General features: G+C 42.7%; 1 protein-coding gene across 1 annotated transcript in view; it reads left to right on the top strand.

Moving 5' to 3' along the window:
• The window catches only part of ADAMTS12 (ADAM metallopeptidase with thrombospondin type 1 motif 12), a 322164-nt gene that overhangs the window by 148106 nt on the left and 147459 nt on the right, over positions 1-26599 (top strand). Inside the window, exons 4-6 of the mRNA XM_077816238.1 lie at positions 9085-9278; positions 21790-21873; positions 25429-25553. Coding sequence (XP_077672364.1) covers positions 9085-9278; positions 21790-21873; positions 25429-25553 — 403 coding nt within the window. The remainder of the gene's footprint in view (positions 1-9084; positions 9279-21789; positions 21874-25428; positions 25554-26599) is intronic.

Genomic DNA, 26599 nt, shown 5'->3' with positions numbered 1-26599 from the left:
CATAGGCTATCCAACACAGGCTCACTCACTCAAAAAAACCCATTTTTTCATATATATGTGTGTGTGTGTGTGTGTGTGTGTGTGTGTGTGTGTGTGTCTTCCTACTGTATTTTCCACTGCATCCGATAAAGTGGGTTTTAGCCCATGAAAGCTTATGCTCAAATAAATGTGTTCATCTCTAAGGTATCACAAGTAGTCCTCATTTTTTTTTGCTGATACAGACTAACACTGCTACCACGTTGAAACCTGTCACTCAAAGTAGGCTGGAGACCAGGCCAGGAACAGAAAATTTAAAAAAAAAATGAAAAATTTCAAATTAAATAAAAAATCTTGTGTTCAGATTTTTCACAAAATATATGTACTGTTTTTTGACCATCTTTAGCTATAACTATTTTCTAAACATTCTTCTGCTTATAGCTGCTGAGGCCAACAGTTTGTCAGTTTTATGCTTTCAATCCTTCACCAGGAGTGGTGATGAGTGGCAGACATGCTTGTCATCTGTATCTGATTTTCCAGAACAAGAACAGTGGGCATTTCAAGATGGTCAGTACCAGAGTTCACTCATAGATTTTAATTGTAAATAATAAATTACAAATGCAATCATTTGACCTACAGCAGGGATATGGTAAATGGTGACTTCTGCAGCTGCCTTTGAAGAACACCTATCATACCTGCAGTGTCTAATTTGTGCCAGGGCTTGCCAGAACTGAGCCCCAGCACCTCTAGGCTTGTCAGTTCATACTCTCGGCACCTCTAGGCTTGCTGAATTAATTATGAATGTAAAAAAATTGCTTGATCCCGAACACCTAATTGCTTGAGTCCCGGCACCTCTTTCATTACAAATTAAGCATTGCATACCTGTCAGTGAACCAGCGTTCCTGGGGACAGAATCCTTGTAAAGAGGGGAGAGGGAGAGGGGTGCCCCAAGGTTAAAGTTCCAGTTGAGAAGTTTGATGGTGGCAGCAGGTTTCTAAGACTGGATCATAGGAAACCCAGGCTTGTGACAGAGGATTAGAATTATTCAGTTCTTGGAGGGTTCACCACACCTCCAAAATGACAGTACTTCTTGCCTAAACCCAAATTAGGGACAGAGTGGGACAAAAACCCCAAATGAGGATTATAGGTAAAACAGTAATGCAGGATGCTTTGAATGGTATGGGATCCATCGCCTCAGATTGATGATTGTGTTTCTGGTGTGAACCATGTAAAATAATAAATATGAGAGACTATTTTGTTTGTGTGAAGTGGAAGTAAATTGAGGAGAAAAGGATCAGTTCATCTAGACATTTTCCATGCTGCCTATGTTAGTGTTTGCCCTGAACCCATTCTAATCTGTTCAAGAGCTCACTCTTGTAGTGAGGCATATTTGAGCTGATCCTATGAGGAGCTGAGTATATCCTGCAAGGTGTTGAATGCATCTTAACTCCTAGTGACTCTGGTTGTGCTTTTGGGCTGTCAGCACTCTGAGGTCCCTCAGTGGTACACTGCACACATAATGCACTTTTCCTTGAGCACAATCTGTAAGAGAGAACATGAAAAAGGGGCCTTGATGTTGACAGGCAAATTATACCAAATGTCATTATGTCAGGGGAATCCGATCCTCTCTTAGAAAGGAGTTTTGCAGAAAAATAGACTTAACAAATTGTTTTGCTGAAGCTGTGGGATTGAAGAGTGTGATCAAACTGAAGATAAATTTAAATCTATTTAAAAGTAAAACTATCAGTGTTACTGGCTGGAAAATAAATTATATGTGTCATAAATATAAAGGGAAGGGTAAACCCCTTTGAAATCCTTCCTGGCCAGGGGAAAGCTCCTCTCACCTGTAAAGGGTTAAGAAGCTAAAGGTAACCTCGCTGGCACCTGACCAAAATGACCAATGAGGAGACAAGATACTTTCAAAAGCTGGGAGGAGGGAGAGAAACAAAGGGTCTGTGTGTCTGTCTATATGCTGGTCTTTGCTGGGGATAGACCAGGAATGGAGTCTTAGAACTTTTAGTAAGTAATCTAGCTAGGTATGTGTTAGATTATGATTTCTTTAAATGGCTGAGAAAAGAATTGTGCTGAATAGAATAACTATTTCTGTCTGTGTATCTTTTTTGTAACTTAAGGTTTTGCCTAGAGGGGTTCTCTATGTTTTTGAATCTAATTACCCTGTAAGATATCTACCATCCTGATTTTACAGGGGGGATTTCTTTATTTCTATTTACTTCTATTTTTATTAAAAGTCTTCTTGTAAAAAACTGAATGCTTTTTCATTGTTCTCAGATCCAAGGGTTTGGGTCTGTGGTCACCTATGCAAATTGGTGAGGCTTTTTATCCAACATTTCCCAGGAAAGGGGGGGTGCAAGTGTTGGGAGGATTGTTCATTGTTCTTAAGATCCAAGGGTCTGGGTCTGTAGTCACCTAGGCAAATTGGTGAGGCTTTTTACCAAACCTTGTCCAGGAAGTGGGGTGCAAGGTTTTGGGAAGTATTTTGGGGGGAAGGACGCGTCCAAACAGCTCTTCCCCAGTAACCAGTATTAGTTTGGTGGTGGTAGCGGCCAGTCCAAGGACAACGGGTGGAATATTTTGTACCTTGGGGAAGTTTTGACCTAAGCTGGTAAAGATAAGCTTAGGAGGTTTTTCATGCAGGTCCCCACATCTGTACCCTAGAGTTCAGAGTGGGGGAGGAACCTTGACAGGTCTAACAGGGCACACCTTTACTCCTGTCATCTTGTCCCACAGAAACTGTGCAGACCTCAGTCGTTGTGCATTCACAGTGCTTTTGGTCCTCTCATCAAGACCTGACGAGAACAGAGGTCTCCCCTCCCTGAGGTCTCTCTGTGGCTGGGCTCAACTAACTGATCCCCCCACTCCCTCTCCTAGCAGTTCCTTCCTGTGACTCTTTATCAGACTTGGGCTGATGGGCTAATTAGCTCTTTATCCCACCCAGCCTGCCAGCCTGATTATCTGATTACCTCAGTCAGCTTTCCCTGGTGAACTAATTGCTATCTAAGTGAGCAGAGTGAAGGCTCAACTGTTTTCTCCCTGGATTGTCACAAAGGGAATATGATTTCCTGCACACATGAGAGCAACATCATTTTAATCTGGTATAATTACTCTTTGTGTATTATTCAGCCCTGACTTTACTTACTTGACTTATGCCTCTTTATTCCATGCAGAGCATAGGGCCTTCACCACTGCCTTCCATTTTTGATGGTCTTTTGCTGCTTCTTCCCATCTCATTTAAATAACATTCACTTCTGCTTCTGTTGTGCACTTCCAAGTTGTCTTTAGTCTACCTTGGCATCTCTTGCCCTGGTGATTCCAGTTGAGCACCCATCTTATGTTGTTTGGTTCTTTCCCTTATGTGTGTTCCAGCCATCTCCATTTTTGCTCCATAATTTCCTGTCCTATCAGTTTCATCCTCCACAGCTCTTTATTTGTGATTTATTTCTGGCCATCTGATGTTGAGGATTTGTCTAAGGCAGCAGTTTATAAAAATTGGAATTTAGATAATAAGGTCTTGATAAGTCTCCGACTTTCAGCACCATGTAATAAAACAGATTTTACAATGTTTAATTCAGAGATCTAGGTTTCTGTTTCTCTAGATTGGCTTTAGGGTTGGGAAGGTGTGACATCCCCCAGGGTGCAATCTGAACTTTGGAACCTTTAACTCTCCTGCTCAGGCTGTCTTCTACACTGCTATGCTAGTGAACAGCAAACTGCCCCCTCTCTTCCACCCCCCATCCCCCGCTCTGTTCACTCAGCCGTCAGCGTGCAGAGGCATACCCAGTAAAGTACATGAATGCTCTCCCCAGCCACTCATGAACTGTATTCAGGGAGACACCAGCAAATCCCCCCCATCCTTGCACCCCAGAAGTGTGAGTCTGACACTGTTTCAAGACTTTCTTGATCAATGCAAGCACATTAGTTTGCCACTCTGTCAAAGGGTAGTGGACATTACCAGCCTTTCTAACCTGAGTAGATTTCCCCAAACACTTCAGCCAAAATCACATTGGTTTAGATTAAATATAAAACAGATTTATTAACTATAGGAAGATAGATTTTAGGTTATTTATAAGTGGTATAGGCATAGGAGTTCAGAATTGGTTACAAAAAGGAATAAAAGATAAAATCACAGTCTAATTCCTCAACTTTATTAAGCTGAGTCCAGTTTGAAGTAATAAGGTTTCTCTTACCACAAAACCTACAGCAGGCTGTGCTAACTGGAAAACTTTTCCAGTTAGGACCACTTTCCCCCAGTTCAAATATTTCTTTATCTTCCAGATCTTGTTGCCTTCAGGGTAGGTGGGGGAAAAGAGGTAAGGTCGTGGTGTTGCTGTCCCTTATTTTATACTCTCCTCCAGGTGATGGAAAGATCCTTGCTGTGTCATGGGATTAGGCAGCCTCAAAGTGTACATGCTTGAGCAACTGTCCTTCAGATGAATTGTAAATCTCTTGTTTAGAACTCCCACTGCTGGTGAATGGCTGGTGATATCACTTAACATCTGGGTGGGTGTTGGTCACTTCTTTGTTACTGAAGAGCTAGTCTGTGTGCATTTCCCGGACTCACAACATGTTTCAGTAACAAACATATAGAAACATTTAATAACTTTATATACAATGATATACACATGTTAGCAGGGTAGTGATGCTCAACAGATTATAACTTTTCCAGTGATACCTCACAAGGCATATTTATCATAATCCTATAACAGTGGTGGATCTGGAGGTACGGGGTGTTTTGAGGTACAGTGTATCACAGAAGGCATGTCTGGCTTTCGCTATTCTGGCTTTAATGTCTTCATGCGTTCCATCTGTTTTGCTTATGATGCTGCCAAAATATGTGAGGTGTCAGACCCCCCCCCCTTTTTTTTTTACTGTCAATCCCAGGAAGTGTTACTGGTGTTTCTTGTTCTCGTCGTTTTGAATGTCTCTGTTTTGATTTTCAACTCTACTAACTGCATAGATCTGGAGATCATTTGTTTTAGCTTGCATATCTCTGTGGGTATAGGACAGCCGGTTGATGTCATCTGCAAAGTCGAGGTCTTGTAGCTTCTTTGTGGAAATCCATTGTATACCCCTTGGTGGTTCTGTAGGCTTTCTCCTTACCCAATCCGTTACCAGTAGGAAGGTCATGGGTGACATAAGACATCCTGTTGTTGTTGTAACCATGTTGGTCCCAGGATATTAGAGAGATAAGTTGGGTGAGGTATTATATTTTATTAGAGAGACAAGCTTTTGTGCTTACACAGAACTCTTCTTCAGTCTAGGAAACTAAGGTCAGGTCTACACTACAGACCTAAATATGTAAAACTATGTCACTCAGGGATGTGAAAAATCCACACCCCTGAGCAATTTAGTTATTCTGACCTAACCACCCGTGTAGACAGTGCTATGTCAATGGGAGAGTTTCTCCCATCAACAGAGCTACCATCTCTCAGGGAGATGGATTAACTAAGCCGACGGAAGAAGCTCTCCTGTTCATGTAAAAGTGCCCTCAGCTGCATTGGTGCAGCATTTTGAGTGTAGACCTGCCCTAACTCAGCGTGTCACAGCTAAATACAAGGTGGAACAGAATGTTAAACCTAAGTAGTTAACACACACTTCATGGGACCATTCAAGGTGAAGTGGCCCCTTAATAGTCTCCTGACACAGAGAGGAAAGGAAGGGTGGTGGTGGGGGGGAAGCAGCTGGGGGTGTGAGGTTGGTAGTGCCTTATAGATTATAGTAACACGCCATAAAGCCAGTGTCTCTCTTCAGTCCATTATTATTAGTGACTAACAAAGTTATGACTTTAAGTTCCCAGGATCGTCTTTTGAAAGTGTTGTGCAGGTTTCCTTTGAGGACTGAGAGGTCTGATATAGAGTGATCGCTTTGTGAAAAGTGTTCACCCACAGGTGACATAGTGTTTTTGCCTTTTATCATTTCCCTGTATGTGTTCAGTCAAGAGCACAGTGATTATCTGATTTCACCCATATAGTTGCTATTGGGGCATTTAGTGCATTGGAGAAGGTACACCACATGTTGTGATAGGCATGTGTACGACCCATGAATCTTGAAAATGTTTATCGGGAGGCATTGATCATTGTAGCAGTGTAGATATGTCTGCAGGTTTTGCATCTGTTTTGGCAAGGTCTGATGCTGCTTTGAGTTGGTGTGTCCTGGTCTGCGGGGAGCTTGCTTCTGATGGTGAGCTTGGAGAGATGCGAGGGTTGTTTGAAGACCAGACATCAGGAAAGATTTCTTTCAGGATGGGGACCCTATCCAGTATGGGTTGTAGTGTTTGATGATACTCTTAGTTGTCACCTACCACCCCAGATGGGAACCCATACTGGATATCATGGGCAATACTTCCCCACTCATAAGCACTAAGTGTATGTATAACAAAATAGAACTTTTATTAATTGGAGTGGGAACTCAGAATTAATTTGGGAAAACACAGCAATAACGACTCAGAAGCATGCAGACAGTAGGTAAAACACCTGCCCCATTGTATCTTGGGCAGTAGGCCTTTGCCTCAGTTTTCCACCTTGTGTTGTGAAAGTCCAATGGATGAATGTCCCTTTAACATGCCATTCCCCTTTCCCTCCGCTGCATCCCACTCACCGTTGATTGTCCGAGGTTAGGACAGAGTCCAAGGGCTGCATTCAGGTGGGTTTACCTCCAGCTTGGGGTAGGTGTGGGTGAGTGATGCCTCTGCTATGCTGCTACCACCCCTGCCGCTTCTCAATGTTATCTCCGCTGCCTGTGCTTGCAGCTGCCTCTGATCCTGCTCACCGCTGTAGTTGCTGCATCCTTGGTCTGGTCCAATCCTTCTGGTCCTTCAGTGCCATGACCTGTTTGTCTCGCTATTAGCCATCCCAGTTCTAGAATTTGCTGGGGAGGGGGCACCTTTGCTGCTGCTGCATCTCTTACCACTCTGACTCTAGCAGCAGTGCCGTGTTCTGAGGGTCCACCAACCCAGCTAGCCCAGTTCTAGGGATTTCAGCTCCAGTGATTTCACCGAGTAGTGGGGAACCTCAGCGCCGTTGCTGCCTCTGTGTTGTCTTTCATAGGAACGCTGTCCCCACATCAGGTCTGAGGCCTGGCCTACACTAAAAAATTAGGTTGACGCAGCTCCGTCTGGTCTGAAAAATCTACACTCCTGAACAACCTAGTTAAGCCGACCTAACCCCTGGTGTAGGCAGTGCTAGGTCAATGGAAGAATTATTTTGTCAACCTAGCTGGCACCTCTCGGGGAGTTGGATTGCCTATGTTGACAGGTGCCACACAGACTCCTTGTTGTTTTTACTACTTGTGTTACTAGTCAGCTTTCATATTGACCTCAGAGCATGAGCAAAAAAGGACACAGTCCAACACTCTGGTTTAGTGCAGAATTGTTCTTGAATGCCTTTGCTTTCTTTAAAGAAGCTTATGCATCTAGCTATACCATGAAACATAATGTTAACCATTGTATGTTGCAAAGATGTACTGTATCCATACAATGAATAGTCAGAAGATCCGGATGTGTTATAGTCATAGGAACACATCTGGCTACATTCTGCCTGACCCTGTGCAGGTTTTCGGGAAAGAAGAGAAAGTGAAGAGTCCCATCTCTCCCCCCTCACTATTCCTGTGCAGGACACAGATCAAATGTCTTCTGTCTTCGTAGTCTTGTAGCTTGTAGTCTCTGAACACAAGTGGTTTGAGGCACAGCCAGAGGCACTCACCCAAAGTAGATGTGACCAGGTGAATTGGAGGTGTGGTCGGCATGTCCTAGTAATGCTTGGAGGCTGGTGTTGGGATAAACACGGTAGACTGTAAACTCTTTGGGGTAGGGATCATCTTTTTTGTTCTGTGTTTGTACAGTGCCTAGTATAATGGGGTCCTAGGCCATGACTGGGGCTCTGTCTAGTACTACTACTAATATATGAATAATATGCATTTCTAGGCGGTTATGACCACCACAAAGGCATTCTACTGTGCCCTGTGCCAGTCACTGCCACCTGGGTATCTCACAACTCCTCCACAGATCATTTCCCTGCTAAGGCAGCTCTGGCTTTCAAAGCTAGAAGTCAGTCAGGAGAAGCTGCTATGATTTAAATTGTTAGCAACACTAAAGAGAAAAGGGGGGGAAAAAACTTCCGAGCAAGAAGCAAAGATCACAGAGCTATAGCTGCAGTGCAGAGCTCCTCATCCATCAATCAGACAGGTTACACTGACAGCTGATTGTATGGTGTCCTAGCCATGTTGGTCCCAGGATATTAGCGAGACAAGTTAGGCAAGGTAATATCTTTTATTGGGCCAACTTCAGTTGGTGAGAGAGACAAGCTTTTGAGCTACACAAAGCTCTTCAGTGTAGCTCAAAAGCAAGAGCTCTGTGTAGCTTGAAAGTCCGTCTCTTTCAGCAACAGAAGTTCGTCCAATAAGATATTACCTCACTTAAATACTTGCCTTGTCTCTAATTGACAGCTGTGGTAGGTAGCGGCTATTATGCCCCAGTGGAGTATAGGTGCCATCTGCTGGTGAAGCAGTTTCATTGCTCAGAACATAAGAACGGCCATTCTGGGTCAGACCAAAGGTCCATCTAGCCCAGTATCCTGTCTTCTGAATGCCAAGTGCCCCAGAGGGAATGAACAGAACAGGAAATCATCAAGTGATCCATCCCCTGTTCGATCGGGGAATCTCTCCCAGCCTGTTCATGCACAGGACAGACCACATGCCCCTGAAGGACTGGATCCAACTTACCACCCTGATAGGAATTGAGCATATATGTTATAGGGAAAATAAGCCCTTTATTTTATAGCAAGAACTGCTGTAATTAGAGATGGCCTTGAAACAAAATGACAGACCTCAAAATCTCTTGAATGTTGGGAAGGTTGATACCCAGATCCAAACTTTGCAGCTGGCCTCTGTGCCCATCATAGGGCTAATCAATACCTGGGATCCAAACACTCCTGACTTTTTGTTAAAGTTTGGATCCATTTTATTTTAATCCAATCTGTAGAGCTCTGACTTCTCTGTAAGTATTACAACGAGACACTTAAAATGTAAAGTGATCTTGAAACACAATGAAAATATCTCCATGTAAAATGAAATCAATGCCCTTTAACATTCCAGATACCTTCAGCTTTTTCAAACAAGAACATCGGAGGGAGAGGTGGGAAGCAAATCACAGGGCAGCCAAAACGATTTCTCGGCGTTCTGTCAGCAAGGAACGATGGGTGGAGACGCTGGTTGTTGCAGACAGTAAGATGATTGAATATCATGGAAGTGACAATGTGGAATCCTACATCCTCACTATAATAAATATGGTATGTGATCGTATTTAATTATTTTTCAGTTAGATAAATTATATAAATAGAAGCAAACTTGATTACATTGTTAATCACCATGAAAACAGTCTTAACGGTCTGTCATTTAAAGAAGTGGAATAATTTTTATGTGTTTGTCTAAAGTCCTTCTCTGTTATTTCATGCAGAATGGGCTTTTCCTCTACAGGTTTTAAGTCAGAGTGATTTCTGGCCACAGTGCTAAATCACGACATCCATATGATATAGCTCTGTATGTGCACTACACAGGACCTTTCATTCCACTGAAATTACCAGTTCTGAATCTCATGCACCTTCTCCAATCTACTGATTGTTGATGTTCCTAGGCAGCAGTATTAACATAATGTGACAGAGCAGTTAGATGCAGCAGAAAAGGAGAGCTGTGGACTATCAGTGGTATGGATTCACTTCCCCGTCTGTGTATGAGCGGGGAGGAAAATTTTCAGGGATTCCCCTGTTCAGTTAGACATAATTCCCTTATCTAAAAAATAAAAATCTTGGTGTGTCCCGGTGCTTGTTGATCAATTTCTTAGATATTTGGTCTGATTCTGATCTCATTTACACTGGTCAACCCCTGTTGGGAGAAATGGAGTTACTCCTGATTTACACTGCTGATATTGTGAAAGTGGTATAGTGTAGAGATTTTGTGCAGTTTTACTAGCTTTATTAAGACTCAGTCAAAACAATTATCATGTGGGTTTTACACTCAGAGGAAATGGTTCAATCAGTTGTATTGTAGAGGCTTGTATTACTGGGGCTGATTTTCAGATATGTTTTCCTCCTCTGTCACTTCTGGTTTTAAAGTGGACAATTAATTTTTTTTCAGACAAATTGTGCTTTTTCCCACATATAACGAAATTTAAATTTAAAAATGTAAAATGTGTCTCAGTTCAAATCTCCAAATGAGCAAATTTCAAAATGTAATAACTTAAGTTATAATTTCTTGTGATATTTGTCACGCTGTCTGAAGTTGCTCACAACCATGAGTGCCAATCTTGGGGGAGACTGTCAAAAAGTAGGGCAAAAGCCCCAAACTGATGGTATGTTCTATAATTAGATTTCACCAACCCACTAATGAGTGTGAACTCCTCTAACGCTATAACAGTTATACCATGGAGTCACAGACAGACCCCTCAGCACTCCAGTCCATCTTGCCACCCAGGCAAGCTGGACTATGTGACGGATGGGCACTTTACACCAAAAATCAAAACAATGTTCAAGTTATTCCCATTCTCAAAGGACCAGTCACTTACCCAATGTCATTTGCACTCAGATCTCAAGCCAAAGACAAAGCCTGTAGCCAATCCTGTAATAAACTAACTAAAGATTTATTAACTAAGAAAAGAAATGAATTATTCACAAGGTTAAAACAGGAAACATACACACATGAGTTACAGTCTTACATTTAAAAAGGTAAAATAAGCTTCTATAATAACCAGCTCTACATGTCCTTTAGGGCTGACCCATGCCAAGTCTCTTGCTTATGTTTAGGCATCTTTACCCCTCAGAGTCCAGACAGTATAAAGAGCCCAGTTCCTCCTTGTCAGGGATTTTTCTCCCTTCACCTCAGAATCCAAGCTGATGGGATGAGTTCATTCGCATGCCTCCCCTTCATGGAGGGACTAAGGAATGCAATCAACAAGGTTGGATTCAGCCCTTGGATGTCACACGGTGCCTCATTTGCCTTCAAAGGGCCATCTTGTGCGCAGGATGTGCACTTTACCTTAATCAATGTTTCTTTTCCTGTTTTGAGTTGCACAATGACTGACAGGTTTACAGTGCAAACACTCAATGTAACTTTATGCTATGGGATACAGACATTATTTGTAAAATTAATACATGCAGCATCCTACAAGCATTCCACAAAGTCTGGACACTAAACACATTCTTATATCACTAATATCTGTTTTAACTATACTAACCCATAGGTGAGCCAAGCTGGTTTCCACCCATGTATTTGTCAGTTTTCAGAGAGGCCTGGGTCCTTGGCATAAGTGGGCACCTGGTCTGCCAGTATTACAATATCATCTGCGGAACTTTAGGCATTGACCTTGTTTAGCCATTTGAGATTATCTTCTCCCTCCTTCTCCACTCACTCAGTGCATAAACAAAACCACAGCTATCAGACTCCCAGATCCGTCCCCCTTGATGTATTAATCTGACCCCCTGACTGATTCAGTGTCTACTGCATTTAAGTTTTCCCTTGCGGGGGGCAGGGGAGGGGTTTCTAGCTCTTATAATTGTCAAGGAAACCTTCTGAACACGAACCTCCTATGGTATTATCTTCTTATGTCAGCAGAGAGGCAGCCAGTTCCAGCCAGTCTACTTCTGAAGCTACAATGTAGAAGGATTTAAAACCTATACAATAAAACACAAAGTAAAGCACAGGATCTTATAACATATGCTTGCTGCTTTCTCACAGCTAAATCCAGCAGTGCTGTGGCTAAAGTGGTACATGTGAACTTTAATAATCAGGATGTTAATATGAAAAAAGAAAAAGGAGTACTTGTGGCACCTTAGAGACTAACTAATTTATTTGAGCATAAGCTTTCGTGAGCTACAGCTCACTTCATCGGATGCATACTGTGGAAAATACAGAAGATGGTTTTTATACACACAGACCACGAAAAAATGGATGTTTATCACTACAAAAGGTTTTCTCTCCCCCCACCCCACTCTTCTGCTGGTAATAGCTTATCTACAGTGATCACTCTCCTTACAATGTGTATGATAATCAAGGTGGGCCATTTCCAGCACAAATCCAGGGTTTAACAAGAACGTCTGAGGAACAGTGGGGGGCGGGGGGTAAGAGGTTACTTTTTATAATGAATCAACCATTCCCAGTCTCTATTCAAGCCTAAGTTAATTGTATCCAATTTGCAAATTAATTCCAATTCAGCAGTCTCTCGTTGGAGTCTGTTTTCGAAGTTTTTTTGTTGAAGGATAGTCACTTTGAGATCAGAAATCGAGTGACCAGAGAAATTGAAGTGTTCTCCGACTGGTTTATGAATGTTATAATTCTTGACATCTGATTTGTGTCCATCTATTCTTTTATGTAGAGACTGTCCAGTTTGACCAATGTACATGGCAGAGGGGCATTGCTGGCACATGATGGCATATATCACATTGGTAGATGTGCAGGTGAACGAGCCTCTGATAGTGTGGCTGATGTTATTAGGCCCTGTGATGGTGTCCCCGAATAGATATGTGGACACAGTTGGCAACGGGCTTTGTTTCAAGGATAGGTTCCTGGGTTAGTGGTTCTGTTGTGTAGTGTGTGGTTGCTGGTGAGTATTTGCTTCAAGTTGGGGGGCTGTCTGTAAGCAAGGACTGGCCTGTCTCCCAAGATTTGTGAGAGTGATGGGTCGTCCTTCAGGATAGGTTGTAGATCCTTGATGATGCGCTGGAGAGGTTTTAGTTGGGGGCTGAAGGTGACGGCTAGTGGCGTTCTGTTATGTTCTTTGTTAGGCCTGTCCTGTAGTAGGTGACTTCTGGGAACTCTTCTGGCTCTATCAATCTGTTTCTTCACTTCCGCAGGTGGGTATTGTAGCTGTAAGAATGCTTGATAGAGATCTTGTAGGTGTTTGTCTCTGTCTGAGGGGTTGGAGCAAATGCAGTTGTATTGCAGAGCTTGGCTGTAGACAATGGATCGTGTGGTGTGGTCAGGGTGAAAGCTGGAGGCATGTAGGTAGGAACAGCGGTCAGTAGGTTTCCGGTATAGGGTGGTGTTTATGTGACCATCGTTTATTAGCACTGTAGTGTCCAGGAAGTGGATCTCTTGTGTGGACTGGACCAGGCTGAGGTTGATGGTAGGATGGAAATAGTTGAAATCATGGTGGAATTCCTCAAGGGCTTCTTTTCCATGTGTCCAGATGATGAAGATGTCATCAATATAGCGCAAGTAGAGTAGGGGCATTAGGGGATGAGAGCTGAGGAAGCGTTGTTCTAAGTCAGCCATAAAAATGTTGGCATACTGTGGGGCCATGCAGGTACCCACAGCAATGCCGCTGATTAGAAGGTATACATTGTCCCCAAATGTAAAATAGTTATGGGTAAGGACAAAGTCACAAAGTTCAGCCACCAGGTTAGCCGTGACATTATCGGGGATAGTGTTCTTGACGGCTTGTAGTCCATCTTTGTGTGGAATGTTGGTGTAGAGGGCTTCTACATCCATAGTGGCCAGGATGGTGTTATCAGGAAGATCACCGATGGATTGTAGTTTCCTCAGGAAGTCAGTGGTGTCTCGAAGGTAGCTGGGAGTGCTGGGAGTGTAGGGCCTGAGGAGGGAGTCTACATAGCCAGACAATCCTGCTGTCAGGGTGCCAATGCCTGAGATGATGGGGTGCCCAGGATTTCCAGGTTTATGGATCTTGGGTAGTAGATAGAATATCCCAGGTCGGGGTTTCAGGGGTGAGTCTGTGCGGATTTGATCTTGTGCTTTTTCAGGGAGTTTCTTGAGCAAATGCTGTAGTTTCTTTTGGTAACCCTCAGTGGGATCAGAGGGTAATGGCTTGTAGAAAGTTGTGTTGGAGAGCTGCCGAGGAGCCTCTTGTTCATATTCCGACCTATTCATGATGACAACAGCACCTCCTTTGTCAGCCTTTTTGATTATGATGTCAGAGTTGTTTCTGAGGCTGTAGATGGCATTGTGTTCTGCACGGCTGAGGTTGTGGGGCAAGTGATGCTGCTTTTCCACAATTTCAGCCCGTGCACGTCAGCGGAAGCACTTTATGTAGAAGAACTTTTTTGCATTTCCTGACTTTCATTTTAGATTTACAAGCATAGGGACAGATACCCTTACTCATACTATTGTTACAGTTAGTTCCATTCATTTCAGTGGGACAACTTGAGGAGTAAGGTGCTAATCATTATGAGTGAGGGTAATAGAATCTGGCCTTTAGTTTCATTTGTAGGTGTGTTTTTACTGATAATATTAATGTGAATGATAGATGTGTATGAAGTTATGAGACTTCAGTTTCATTGCATCCTTTCCTTTTCTACTGAACTATATTTAGGTAAAAAGAAAAGGAGTACTTGTGGCACCTTTAGAGACTAACCAATTTATTTGAGCATGAGCTTTCGTGAGCTACAGCTCACTTCATCGGATGCATACCGTGGAAACTGCAGCAGACTTTATATACACACAGAGAATATGAAACAATACCTCCTCCCATCCCACTGTCCTGCTGGTAAGAGCTTATCTAAAGTGATCATCAAGTTGGGCCATTTCCAGCACAAATCCAGGTTTTCTCACCCTCCACCCCCCACCCCCCCCACACACACACACAAATTCACTCTCCTGCTGGTAATAGCCCATCCAAAGTGACAACTCTCTACACAATGTGCATGATAATCAAGTTGGCCCAACTTGATTATCATGCACATTGTGTAGAGAGTTGTCACTTTGGATGGGCTATTACCAGCAGGAGAGTGAATTTGTGTGTGTGGGGGGGTGGAGGGTGAGAAAACCTGGATTTGTGCTGGAAATGGCCCAACTTGATGATCACTTTAGATAAGCTCTTACCAGCAGGACAGTGGGGTGGGAGGAGGTATTGTTTCATATTCTCTGTGTGTATATAAAGTCTGCTGCAGTTTCCACGGTATGCATCCGATGAAGTGAGCTGTAGCTCACGAAAGCTCATGCTCAAATAAATTGGTTAGTCTCTAAGGTGCCACAAGTACTCCTTTTCTTTTTGCGAATACAGACTAACACGGCTGTTACTCTGAAACCTATATTTAGGTAGTAGCCATAGGAGTAAACAGCATATTATACAGCATTTGAGGAAGGAAAACTGGGGTTGTTCATCACTGGTGTTTCACAGAGTCCAAAGAAATTACTCATATTATGTGCCAGTTACAGGACCCCTTTCTCTCTGAGCGCATCCCCTCAGGTGTTAGGCCTTGCTCCTTTACCTTTCTGAAGGTGGAATCCCACAATTCACTCAGTCCCCAAGCTATTGCATTGTGGCTACCAGGATGTCCCAGGCCCAACTGGGTTTGGCACCTGCAAGTCTCCCTCTGGGCAACTGTGACCAGGCAGCTTTCTTAAAACAAAGTGTTTTTTAAACTTTAACAGTAGGAACCCAGCAAAGCATCATAAAAAGGCCTCATATTGTTTTAAACTCTCTTAAATACATACCTAGCTTACCTAGAGGCTTGCCAGCCCTTGGCAGAGGTCCCTCTGCTCCAGACCTCTGACTTCTAGGATCTATGAGAACCACTTCTCATCAGCAACTCCCAGCAATCCCTCCCTTGAGACTGTCCATTTTTATCCCCTCAGAAGACATTTGTCTTGCTTTCCTGGCATTTTGGTTCTCCAGTGTTTACAGCCTTGAGTGACCAGATGTCCTGATTTTATAGGGACAGTCCTGACATTCGGGGCTTTATCCTGATTTTTCACACTTTTTTTCCTCTTTGGCCACCCTATTACAACCTGGGACCCCTCCTGTCTTGACAAACTGGTCCATTGAGCTCAGTAGGGGACAAGAAGTGGGCTATCAAAGTGAATGTCTAGTATTGTCTCCCAAGTGTAACTAAATGGTAGCTATCTCAAGCTGTTGTCGTCTTTCCTACACAGTGCAACCAGCACTTGCTTGAATTAACCCCTTGTAGACAGTATGCCCTTACAATAGTCAGACCAACAGAACATTTATTGTTCCTGAATTAATATAGAACAGCTCCAAAGCCATCACATCATTCCTGCACAGTGGGGCAGCCAATATATAGAAACTGGTGTAGCCCATAGTTAGGGATGAGATGTGACAAAAGACCTATGCTTCTATTCCTTGTAAGCAAGGTACAAGTTCTCTCTTAAGGCTTGTCTACATTTAAAATGCTACAGCGGCACAGCTGCACCACTGTAGCATTCGGTGTAGATACTACCTACACCCGCTGGAAGGGTTCTCCCATTGGCAAAGGTAATCCACCTCCACAAGAAGTGGTAGATAAGTCACCAGAAGAATTTTTCTGTCTGCCTAGTGCTGTCTACATGAGGATTCAGGTTGGCTTCATAATGCAGCTCTGGGGTTTGGGTTTTTCACACCCCTGACCGATGTAATTAAACTGACCTAATTTTCTATTGTAGACCTGGCCTATGTCTGAAACCTCTATTTTAATTTCGGTTCTTAATGAAGATGCTTCCCAGTGTCCGATTCTGTCATCAGATGTTCATGTCCTACTTTCATCAGTGTCGATGGGAACCTTAGTAATTGTTAGAAAAAGGAGTCTGGGAGGAAGATAAAGCTAGACTGGGCCTCTAAAGTCAGATCAGATCCAGATTTCAGAATTATTTAGATCCAACATTTTGGTTTGGTCCATTATAGATAGCAGCAGCAGCAGCAGCAGCAGCCAGTTGCAAAATCTGGATCTAGGGTTTGATTCTGGATTCTCTCAAAGCTGGGGTGAAGGAGCTGAGGTTTTGATTTCTAATTACAATAATACTTTGAATAAATCATCAAATCTTGCCTTCGTCCCCTTCAAAATCGGAAGGACAGAACAGGTTGTGCTGGTGGGGGAGTGGCACTATGTGAAAGAAAGCGTAGAATCAAATGAAATAAAAATATTAAATGAACCAAACTGTACCATAGAATCCCTATGGATAGTAATTCCATGCTCTAATGATAAGAATATTGCGGTAGAGAGATATTGCTGACCACCTGACCAGGATGGTGATAGTGACTGTAAAATGCTCAGGGAGATTAGAGAGGCTATTAAAATAAACTCAGTAATAATGGAGGATTTCAGCTATCCCCATATTTACTGGATACATGTCACCTCAGGACGGGATGCAGAGATAAAGTTTCTTGACACCTTAAATGACTGCTTCTTGGAGTAGCTAGTCCTGGAACTCACAAGAGGAGAGGCAATTCTTGATTTAGTCCTGAGTGGAGCACAGGATCTGGTCCAAGAGGTGAATCTAGCTGCACCACTTGGTAATAGTGACCATAATATAATTAAATTTAACATCCCTGTGGCGGGGAAAACACCACAGCAGCCCAACACTGTAACATTTAATTTCAGAAAGGGGAACTACACCAAAATGAGGTTAGTTAAACAGAAATTAAAAGGTACAGCTCCAAAAGTGAAATCCCTGCAAGCTGCATGGAAACTTTTTAAAGACCCCCTAATAGAGGCTCATCTTAAATGTATACCCCAAATTTAAAAAACATAATACATAGGTGCAAGTTTCTAAACTGCATGGGGGTGTTCTCCCTGGTTTTGCCCAGGCCCCATCCCCTCCCTGCTTCTTCCCGTCCCACCCCTTTCCTGCCCAGTTCCACCCCCCACACACCTCCTGTCCTGACGCTGCGAAACAACTGATCCACGACAGGTGCTGGGAGGGAGGGGGAGGTGCTGATCAGTGGGGCCCGCTGATGGGCAGGAGGCGCTGGGGGGGAGGGAGAGGTTCTGGTAGTGGGGCTGCCAGTGGGTGCTCAACACCCACAATTTTTTTTGCTGTGGGTGCTCCAACCTTGGAGCACCCATGGAGTCAGTACATAGGACACAGTAAGAGAACCAAAAAAGTGCCACCGTGGCTAAACAACAAATTAAAAGAGGCAAAAAAGGCATCCTTTAGAAAGTGGAAGTTAAATCCTTGTGAGGAAAATAGAAAGGAGCATAAACTCTGACAAATGAAGTGTAAAAATATAATTAGGAAGGCCTAAAAGGGCAATTGCGGAGAAACTAAATGAATTCTTTGCATCGGTCTTCACGGCTGAGGATGTGAGGGAGATTCCCAAACCTGAGCCATTCTTTTTAGGTGACCAATCTGAGGAACTGTCCCAGATTGAGGTGTCATTAGAGGAGGTTTTGGAACAAATTGATAAATTAAACAGTAATAAGTTCCCCAGGACCAAATGGTATTCACCCAAGAGTTCTGAAGGAACTCAAATGTGAAATTGCAGAACTACTAACTGTAGTCTGTAACTTATCATTTAAATCAGCTTCTGTACCAAATGACTGGAGTATAGCTAATGTGACGCCAATTTTTAAAAAGGGCTTCAGAGGTCATCCTGGCAATTACAGGCCGGTAAGCCTGACTTCGGTACCGGGCAAACCGGTTGAAACTACAGTATAGTAAAGAACAAAATTGCCAGACACATAGATGACTTTTCCCCCAATAAATTATGTTCAACAAGGTTTTTGTAAAGGGAAACCATGCCTCATCAATCTACTAGAATCCTTTGAGGGTCAACAAGTATATGGACAAGAGGGATCCAGTGGATATAGTGTACTTAGATTTTCAGAAAGCCTTTGACAAGGTCCCTCACCAAAGGCTCTTAAGCAAAGTAAACTGTCATGGGATAAGAGCTCTCATGGTAACGGGTTAACAGATAGGAAACAAAGGGTAGGAGTAAATGGTCAGTTTTCAGAATGGAGAGAGGTAAATACTGGTGTCCCCCAGGGGTCTGTACTGGGTCCAGCCCTATTCAGTATATTCATAAATGATCTGGGAAAGGGTCTGGGAAACAGTGAGGTGGCAAAATTTGCAGATGATACAAAATTGCTCAAGATAGTTAAGTTCCAGGCAGACTGCAAAGAGCAACAAAAGGATCTCTCAAAACTGGGTGACTGGGCAACAAAATGGCAGATGAAATTCAGTGTTGATAAATGCAAAGTGATGCACACTGGAAAACATAATCCCAACTATACATATAAAATGATGGTGTCTAATTTGGCTGTTACCATTCAAGAAAGAGATCTTGGAGTCCTTATGGATAGTTCTCTGAAAACATCCACGCAATGTGCAGCGGCAGTCAAAAAAGCAAACAGAATGTTGGGAATCATTAAGAAAGGGATTGATAATAAGACAGAAAATATCATATTGTGTCTATATATAGCCATAAGACTCCCACATCTTGAATAGTGCGTGCAGATGTGGTCACCCCATCTTGGAAAAGATATATTGGAAAACTTTCAGAAAAGGGCAACAAAAATGATCAGGGGTATGGTACGGCTGTCATGAGAGGAGATATTAATAAGACTGGGACTTTTCAGCTTGGAAAAGAGATGGCTTGGGGGGGGATATGATAGAGGTCTATAAAATCATGACTGGTGTGGAGAAAGTAAATAAGGAAGTGTTGTTTACTCTTTCTCATAACATAACTAGGGATCCCCAAATGAAATTAATAGGCAGCAGGTTTAGAACAAACAAAAGGAAGTGTTTTTTCACACAATGCATAGTCAACCTTTGGAACTCCTTGCCAGAGGATGCTGTGAAGGCCAAGACTATAACAGGATTAAAAAAAGAACTAGATAAATTCATGGAAGATAGGTCCATCAATGGCTAGTAGCCAGGATGGACAGGGATGGTGTCCCTAGCCTCTGTTTGTCAGAAGCTAGGAATGGGCAACAGGGGATGGATCACTTGATGATTACCTGTTCTGTTCGTTCCCTCTGGGGCACTTGGCATTGGCCACTGTCAGAAGACAGGATACTGGGCTAGGTGGACTTCGGTCTGACGCAGTATGGCCGTTCTTATGTAAAATCCTTTGTTTCACTAATATTTATGTACTGTAAATGTAATATTTATGTACTGTATTAATAGCCCAAGAAAAAATCTGACATGCACTTAAAAAAACCCATAAGTACATCATAATTCAATAGTCCTTTGTGTGACTGAGACTTTGTTAGACTAATCAGCCCCCACTAGGAACAGCCTTTTTTGGCAGCTGCTAAGGAGTGTAATTATCTTTCAGCTGAGACATTTCTGAAGAATTAAGAGCCAGCACAATATATTTTTTCCATCCTATGGTATTCAGCTAATGCAATTCAGATGTCTCCTAGGTTTTTGATTATATAATTTGCACTAATGGGACACATCTGCAATGGATTCACACAAGTCTTGAAATTCTGTTTCATTTTGTAGCCATCAATACTGTATTGTTTTGGAGTAACTGTTTACAGAGCCCAATGTAACTGATCAATTTTTGTACTCACAGTGAAGCTCTTTTCAAACAGATGCAACTCTTCCCGGCTGAGGAGGAAAATTACTTCCTCTGGCAGATTATTGTGACTAAGGACATATACTACAGCACTGCAGTGTATACACTTCCTAGACTGATGGAAGGGTTTTACGATCTATGCAGATAATCCATCTCCCCAACAAGTGGTAGCTAGGTTGACAGAAGAATTCCTCCATTGATTTAGCCACATCTATGCTGGGGCTTAGGTCAATCTAACTATGATGCTCAGGATCCCTGAGTGACCTAGCAAGGTCAACCTAAATTTTAAGTATAGACCAGGCTTAAGTGTCAGCTCTGTTCCTACTGCCCCCTCCCCCCATCTCTTCCTTTTCCTTTTAATGCTCTTGAGAAGCAGCCTGTCTAATCATACACATACTGACACCACCATTTGGGGCATGAGGACTTGGAGTTCAATGCTGGGCCCTTTGCTATTTTTTAGTCTAACTGCTCCCTCTGTCATTTTATCTTTAGTCTCAAGTCTGCTCTACACTAATGAGGTTAAGCAATCTAAGTTACGCTAGTTAAGTTACAGAGTAGCAGCCGTGTTAGTCTGTATCCACAAAAAGAAAAAGGAGTACTTGTGGCACCTTAGAGACTAACAACTTCATTTTGTTGTGGCACCGTAGAGACAAACAAAATAAATTTGTTAGTCTCTACGGTGCCACACGTACTCAACAAATTTATTTTGTTTGTCTCTACGGTGCCACAACAAAATAAAGTTGTTAGTCTCTAAGGTGCCACAAGTACTCCTTTTTCTTTTTTAGTTAAGTTACGTAACTTAAGTCAAAGCAGCATTAGATCGACTTACAGCAGTGTCTAATCTGCTTTCCTGTCGACATAGCTTCCTCCTTTTGGGAAGGTGGAGTACTGAAGTCGATGGGAGAGCGCTCTGCCATCAACTTATACTGTCTTCACTAGACCCACTAAATCAATGCCCACTGCATCAATCGCAGCAGTGCCGATTTAGCCAGTAGTGAAGACAAACCCTTAGCTTCCACTTCTACGCTGATGATACTACTGTATATATTTTTCACCTCGCTTCTATTTGCCTAGTATTGACTTCCTCTTTTTCCTTTGGCCAGCCGAATCCTAATGGAGTTTCTACAGAACCCAACAATTAATACCTCATTCGCTGTTGCCCTGAACCTTTGGTAGTCATTCCCACCAATACAAAGTGGATGTAAAATGCTACTATTGTGCACTGGCAGTGTTTTACACCTGTCTTGCACTGATGTAAACGACTACACAATAGTGGATTGGACCCTAAATGAGAAAAAATTAACTTAAAGTAATTTTTTAATGGATTGTAAATTTTGCTGCATAACATCTTAACTTCTGTTAATTGCTGAAGTAGTTCATCACAGTTATTGCATTTCAGAATGCAAAGTGAACCTTCTATCAATAACATGTAGGAGGGGAAAAAAAACAGAGAGGGCACTCTGCTTGAAATAACCTGTATATTTCCTCTCTAAAGTTCTGTCTTGCTGTAGAGGAATCAATTAATTTCTTACCTCCTGGCTCTGACACAGGTCACAGGATTGTTCCATGATCCAAGCATTGGCAATGCAATCCACATCGTGCTCGTCCGCCTTATTCTTCTTGAAGAGGAAGAGGTGAGATTTTGTTTCCCCCAAGATTACAGTGAAGAAAGTTGGGCACACAGTGCACTGAAGAGAGATTTTGGTAGGGTATTTAGATTACCATTAAAGAGAGTAATGAGTGCATCCACTGTGTGTGTGTGTGTGTGGGCGGGGGGCGGGGGGAAGGGTTGCTTGTTCAAAATGTTTTGCTCATTTCACTCCTCTGTTAATCTATTAACTCTGGCACAGCTGTTTTAAACCTAACTGCTGCTCTAAATGGCACATTGGTTAGGTCATAACTGCAGGTGTTTCTGCATAAACTTCCAAAAGGAAATTTAGTTAAAATGTTCAAACATTAGGATAATTGTGTGTGAGGGGAAAACTCTTCAGCACCAGAAGAGGACTTTCAAAGATTGAGGAGGCTTGCTGCGGAGCAGAGATTCAAATGTACAGGATGCTCAAATGAACCATCCCTCGTCTGATCGCATAGCATATTCATAAAGCAAGTGCAGCTGCCTGTGGAGCTTTCTGAAGAAACCGATCTACTATTGTATGCCTGCAAGACAGGTTATTTTCCCCATAAGCTCCTTTTCAAAACTCAGAGAAACAGTGGCTGATAAAATGTTCATTGTTGTGAACTAACCACATGGAGGTGATTGCATGTTCCATGTCTCATAAATGCTGTAACCACCCCTAAATGAATGCCGATTATTGTAACTTTAATGGTTATTTTCATAGCACCATAATTGTGCAAGGCTTTCTGTGGATATAGCCTTAAAATAAGGTCTCTGTCCAAAGGGACTTATGATCAAAGGTCCTAATCCTACACCAGGTGGAGACCTGGGCTGTTGAAGTCAATTGGTCTCCACATGAGAGCTAGTGCCTGCACAGGTGAAATAATTTTCAAAATAGGAGCCTGATTTATCCAGCTAACCCGATGGGTAAGGTTATCAAGGGTAAAATTTTCAAAAGCACCTAAAGCCCATTTTCAAAACTGACTTAAACACTTGGGAGTTTAAGTACTCATTTCAGAGTAACAGCCGTGTTAGTCTGTATTCGCAAAAAGAAGAGGAGGACTTGGCACCTTAGAGACTAACCAATTTATTTGAGCATAAGCTTTCGTGAGCTACATCATCATCCGATGAAGTGAGCTGTAGCTCACGAAAGCTTATGCTCAAATAAATTGGTTAGTCTCTAAGGTGCCACAAGTCCTCCTCTTCTTTTTAAGTACTCATTGACTTTCAATGAGACTTAGGCCTAAATGCCTAATGCACCTTTGAAAAAGGAACGTAGATGCTTATGGCACTTCAGTGCTTTGGAAAACTTTACCCTAAATAATAATATACTAGGAGTGAGGCAGAGTAAGGGTATGTCTACACTACGAAATTAGGTTGATTTTAGAGAAGTCAATTTTTAGAATTCTATTTTATACAGTTGATGGCGTATGTCCACACTAAGCGCATTAAGTCGGTGGAGTGCTTCCTCACTACCATGGCTAGCATCGACTTACAGAGCGGTGCACTGTGGGTACCTATCCCACAGTTCCCACAGTCTCCGCTGCCCACTGGATTTCTGGGTTAAGCTCCCAATGCCTGATGGGGCAAAAACATTGTCGTGGGTGGTTTTGGGTACATGTTGTCAGTTGCCCCTCCCTCCATGAAAGCAACGGCAGACAATTGTTTTGCACCTTTTTTCCTTGGTTCCCCATGCAGTCACCATACCATGGCAAGCATGGAGCCCGCTCAGCTCACCGTCACCACTGCTGTTGTGGGCAAGTCTACTGTGGGGACTGCTGTGATCCAAGTAGCTAATGCAATCATTGACGTTCTGTTATCAAGGGTAGTGACTCTGGGAAATGTGCGGGCCTTTTTAGATGCATCATCTTGCTGTCCCTTGTCACTGGTGAAGAAGTCTTGCAGCCGTACATTCCAGTCCGGTAGGCGCTGTAACACCCCATAGCACTTCTGTGGTTGACACATGTAACAGCTCCAGGGCTCTTGCTCTTTTGCCTTGGCCGAGGCACCTTGCCCTACCAGCAGGACCTCCAAGCATTCGACACAGAAGCACCTGCAGCAGCTGGCACTGCTACACAGCAGCAGCTCCTGGGTGCCTTCACAGCAGACGGAGCAGTAGGACTGCTAGCCATCCTCGTCCATGGTGTACGGCTCCTCCGCTTCCGCTGCAACTCTGCTGTCCTGCAACTCTGCAGCACACAGTGCAGTAGGACTGGTAGCCGTCCTCATCGGACATGTAGCTTGGCCAGGGGTTCTGGGAACGTCTTCCCTGCCCAGCTCCTAGCAACCTCCAAGGCATGGTGCACGTCTCCACCGCCTCCACCGCAACTCTGCTCTCCTGCGAGCTGGAGGCTTCTGCCTCAGGCTGCTCTCCCAGCCGGCAGCACCGCATGGTCATGCCTACCTCTTGCTCCCATGGCTCATGAAGCCTGGACAGTAGTAAGGAGCAGTTCAACTATAGGCTGAGCAAGTGCAGAATGGTGGTAGAATGTGCCTTTGAACGTTTAAAAGCTCGCTGGCGCTGTTGACCAGACCTCCGTGCAACAAACATTCCCATTGTTATTGCTGTGTGCTCCATAATATCTGTGAGAGTAAGGGGGAGACGTTTATGGTGGGGTGGGAACTTGAGGCAAATTGCCTGATATTCGATTTTGAGCAGCCAGACAATAAGGCGATTAGAAGAGCACAGCAAGGCGCGCTGTGCATCCGAGAGGCTTTGAAAACCAGTTTCATGACTGGCCAGGCTACGGTGTGACAGTTATGTGTGTTTCTCCTTGATGCAAACCTGTCTGCACTACCCCAAATTCGACCCAGCAAGGTCGATTTTAGCGCTACTCCCCTCGTCGGAGAGGAGTACAGAAGTTGAGTTTAAGAGCCCTTTAGGTCCACGGAACGGGGTTGGTTGTGTGGATGCAGTCATTTTTAAATCGACCTAATGCAGCTAAATTCGACTTAACACCATCGTGTAGACCAGGGCTCTGTGGCAAAACCAAGGAAGAGGGAAATATGTTTTTGCTAGAGCTTATTTTGCACTGCAAAGTATGTTTTTTCTTCAACTTGTGTTTGTTCTCTCTGATCATAAGACGACTGTTGTACATTTTTTTCAGCTTTTAAAAAAACGAAGTGAAGGAAATGTATCCATGAAAGCATAAAATGTTACCTCATCATGAGATTGTTCATGTTGCATTAAAGGTGATAAACATGATGGAAGGTAGCTTTCTCCAAATTACTTGCAAATTAATCTTAATCTTTGTGTCAGGAAGAATACTAGTTTCCAAGAGTAAAATAAAATATTGTTGTTCGAAAAATGCAGTTGTTAGTTTCATTTTATGAAGGCTTCTTCCCAAAAATGCTAATTTCCTCTTTTGATATACTTTTTCTCTAGTTACACTAGCTGCAAAAATGACACAGTTTTAACTTAATACTTGGGATATTAGGCAAATAACTGTCATTGCTCCTAATGTTTCTAGCTTTGGGCAATGACTTTAGTGAGCCTGATAATTAATGTTGCTGCTGTGCTCTAGCAATACAATGCAGTCTTTGTAATAATATTTTCTTCTTTTTTTTCCTTTAGCAAGGCTTGAAAATAGTTCATCACGCAGATAAGACATTAGCCAGCTTCTGCAAATGGCAGAAAAGCATCAATCCCAAAAATGATGTCAACCCAATACATCATGATGTAGCTGTACTTCTAACTAGGTATGGTCACAACCCTGGAGAGAAGCTTAAAAATATTATTTTATTAATATTTCTTTCACTGAGAACATGCTTATAGCCTCCTTTTGGTTCCCCCCCACCCCACCGCCAACACATAGACACTTCTCATATACTGTTGTTCCTGATGAATACATGTAATTTCTGAAGGACAGTTTTAGTACAAAAATAACTTTGTTTGATGAGCATATCAGATGCTAGTACAGGTGGAGTTTATGAGCGGTTACATAAAAGTACACTGTTAAGGCTGGAAGGTGTCAAAACTGACCCATTGTACCTTGTAGAGGGTTGCTTACATCTGTTTGCAAAGCCTATATAATGTTTTATTCGTATCTGTAGGTGTTTTATTAGACATGGGTCATAGCCAGGAAATTCAGATCTGTAATCAGATCCAAATGTAAACGTCCTCAAACATCAGTGCTTGGGAAGGCTGAGATTAAGATTCACTTTGGGCCCATCTCTTGTTGATGGCTTCAATCAATTAATTTCTCAAGGAAAAAATATTAGGGCCAAAAGCCCAGCCTGTAGATCAGCAGCCCCCTAATTACAAAACCCTACAATAACAAATAACTACACTTCACGATAGCAGAATATCTTGTTGTTTGAGTAATACAGTTTACTTTCAGACTTCTAGCTAAATGGTTGTAAACATGCAAAAATGTCTTGATATCTTTTCATTCATATTTCATAGTGGTGGGTCTCAGCCATTATGTATAGAAAGAGGGGTAAGCAGACATTTCCAATGGGCCACTATAGTTGTGCAAATAATTTGCAGGATAGTTATTGGGTCTGACAGATTTCGTCTCTCTGTATTGCTGAATATCCATCAGAAGATCGTGATTGCCTCAAATATATTTGTCGTTCAAAAGTATTCAACAATTTTGTTTTCACAGTTCATAAAGATAAAATATTTCTCAATTGGTTACCTGTGCATATTCACTATTTGAGGTGGATTACTCAGTTGCAATTGGTCAGAGAAGGCCTGTGGTATTGTTTCAGTTGGATAAGCACACAAACGCTTATGGCACAAA

This window comes from Eretmochelys imbricata, chromosome 5 (assembly GCF_965152235.1).
Source record: "Eretmochelys imbricata isolate rEreImb1 chromosome 5, rEreImb1.hap1, whole genome shotgun sequence".
In the NCBI taxonomy this organism is placed as follows: domain Eukaryota; kingdom Metazoa; phylum Chordata; order Testudines; family Cheloniidae; genus Eretmochelys; species Eretmochelys imbricata.
The sequence above is the reverse complement of the archived record's forward strand: the minus strand, read 5'-3'. Positions and strand labels throughout refer to the sequence as shown.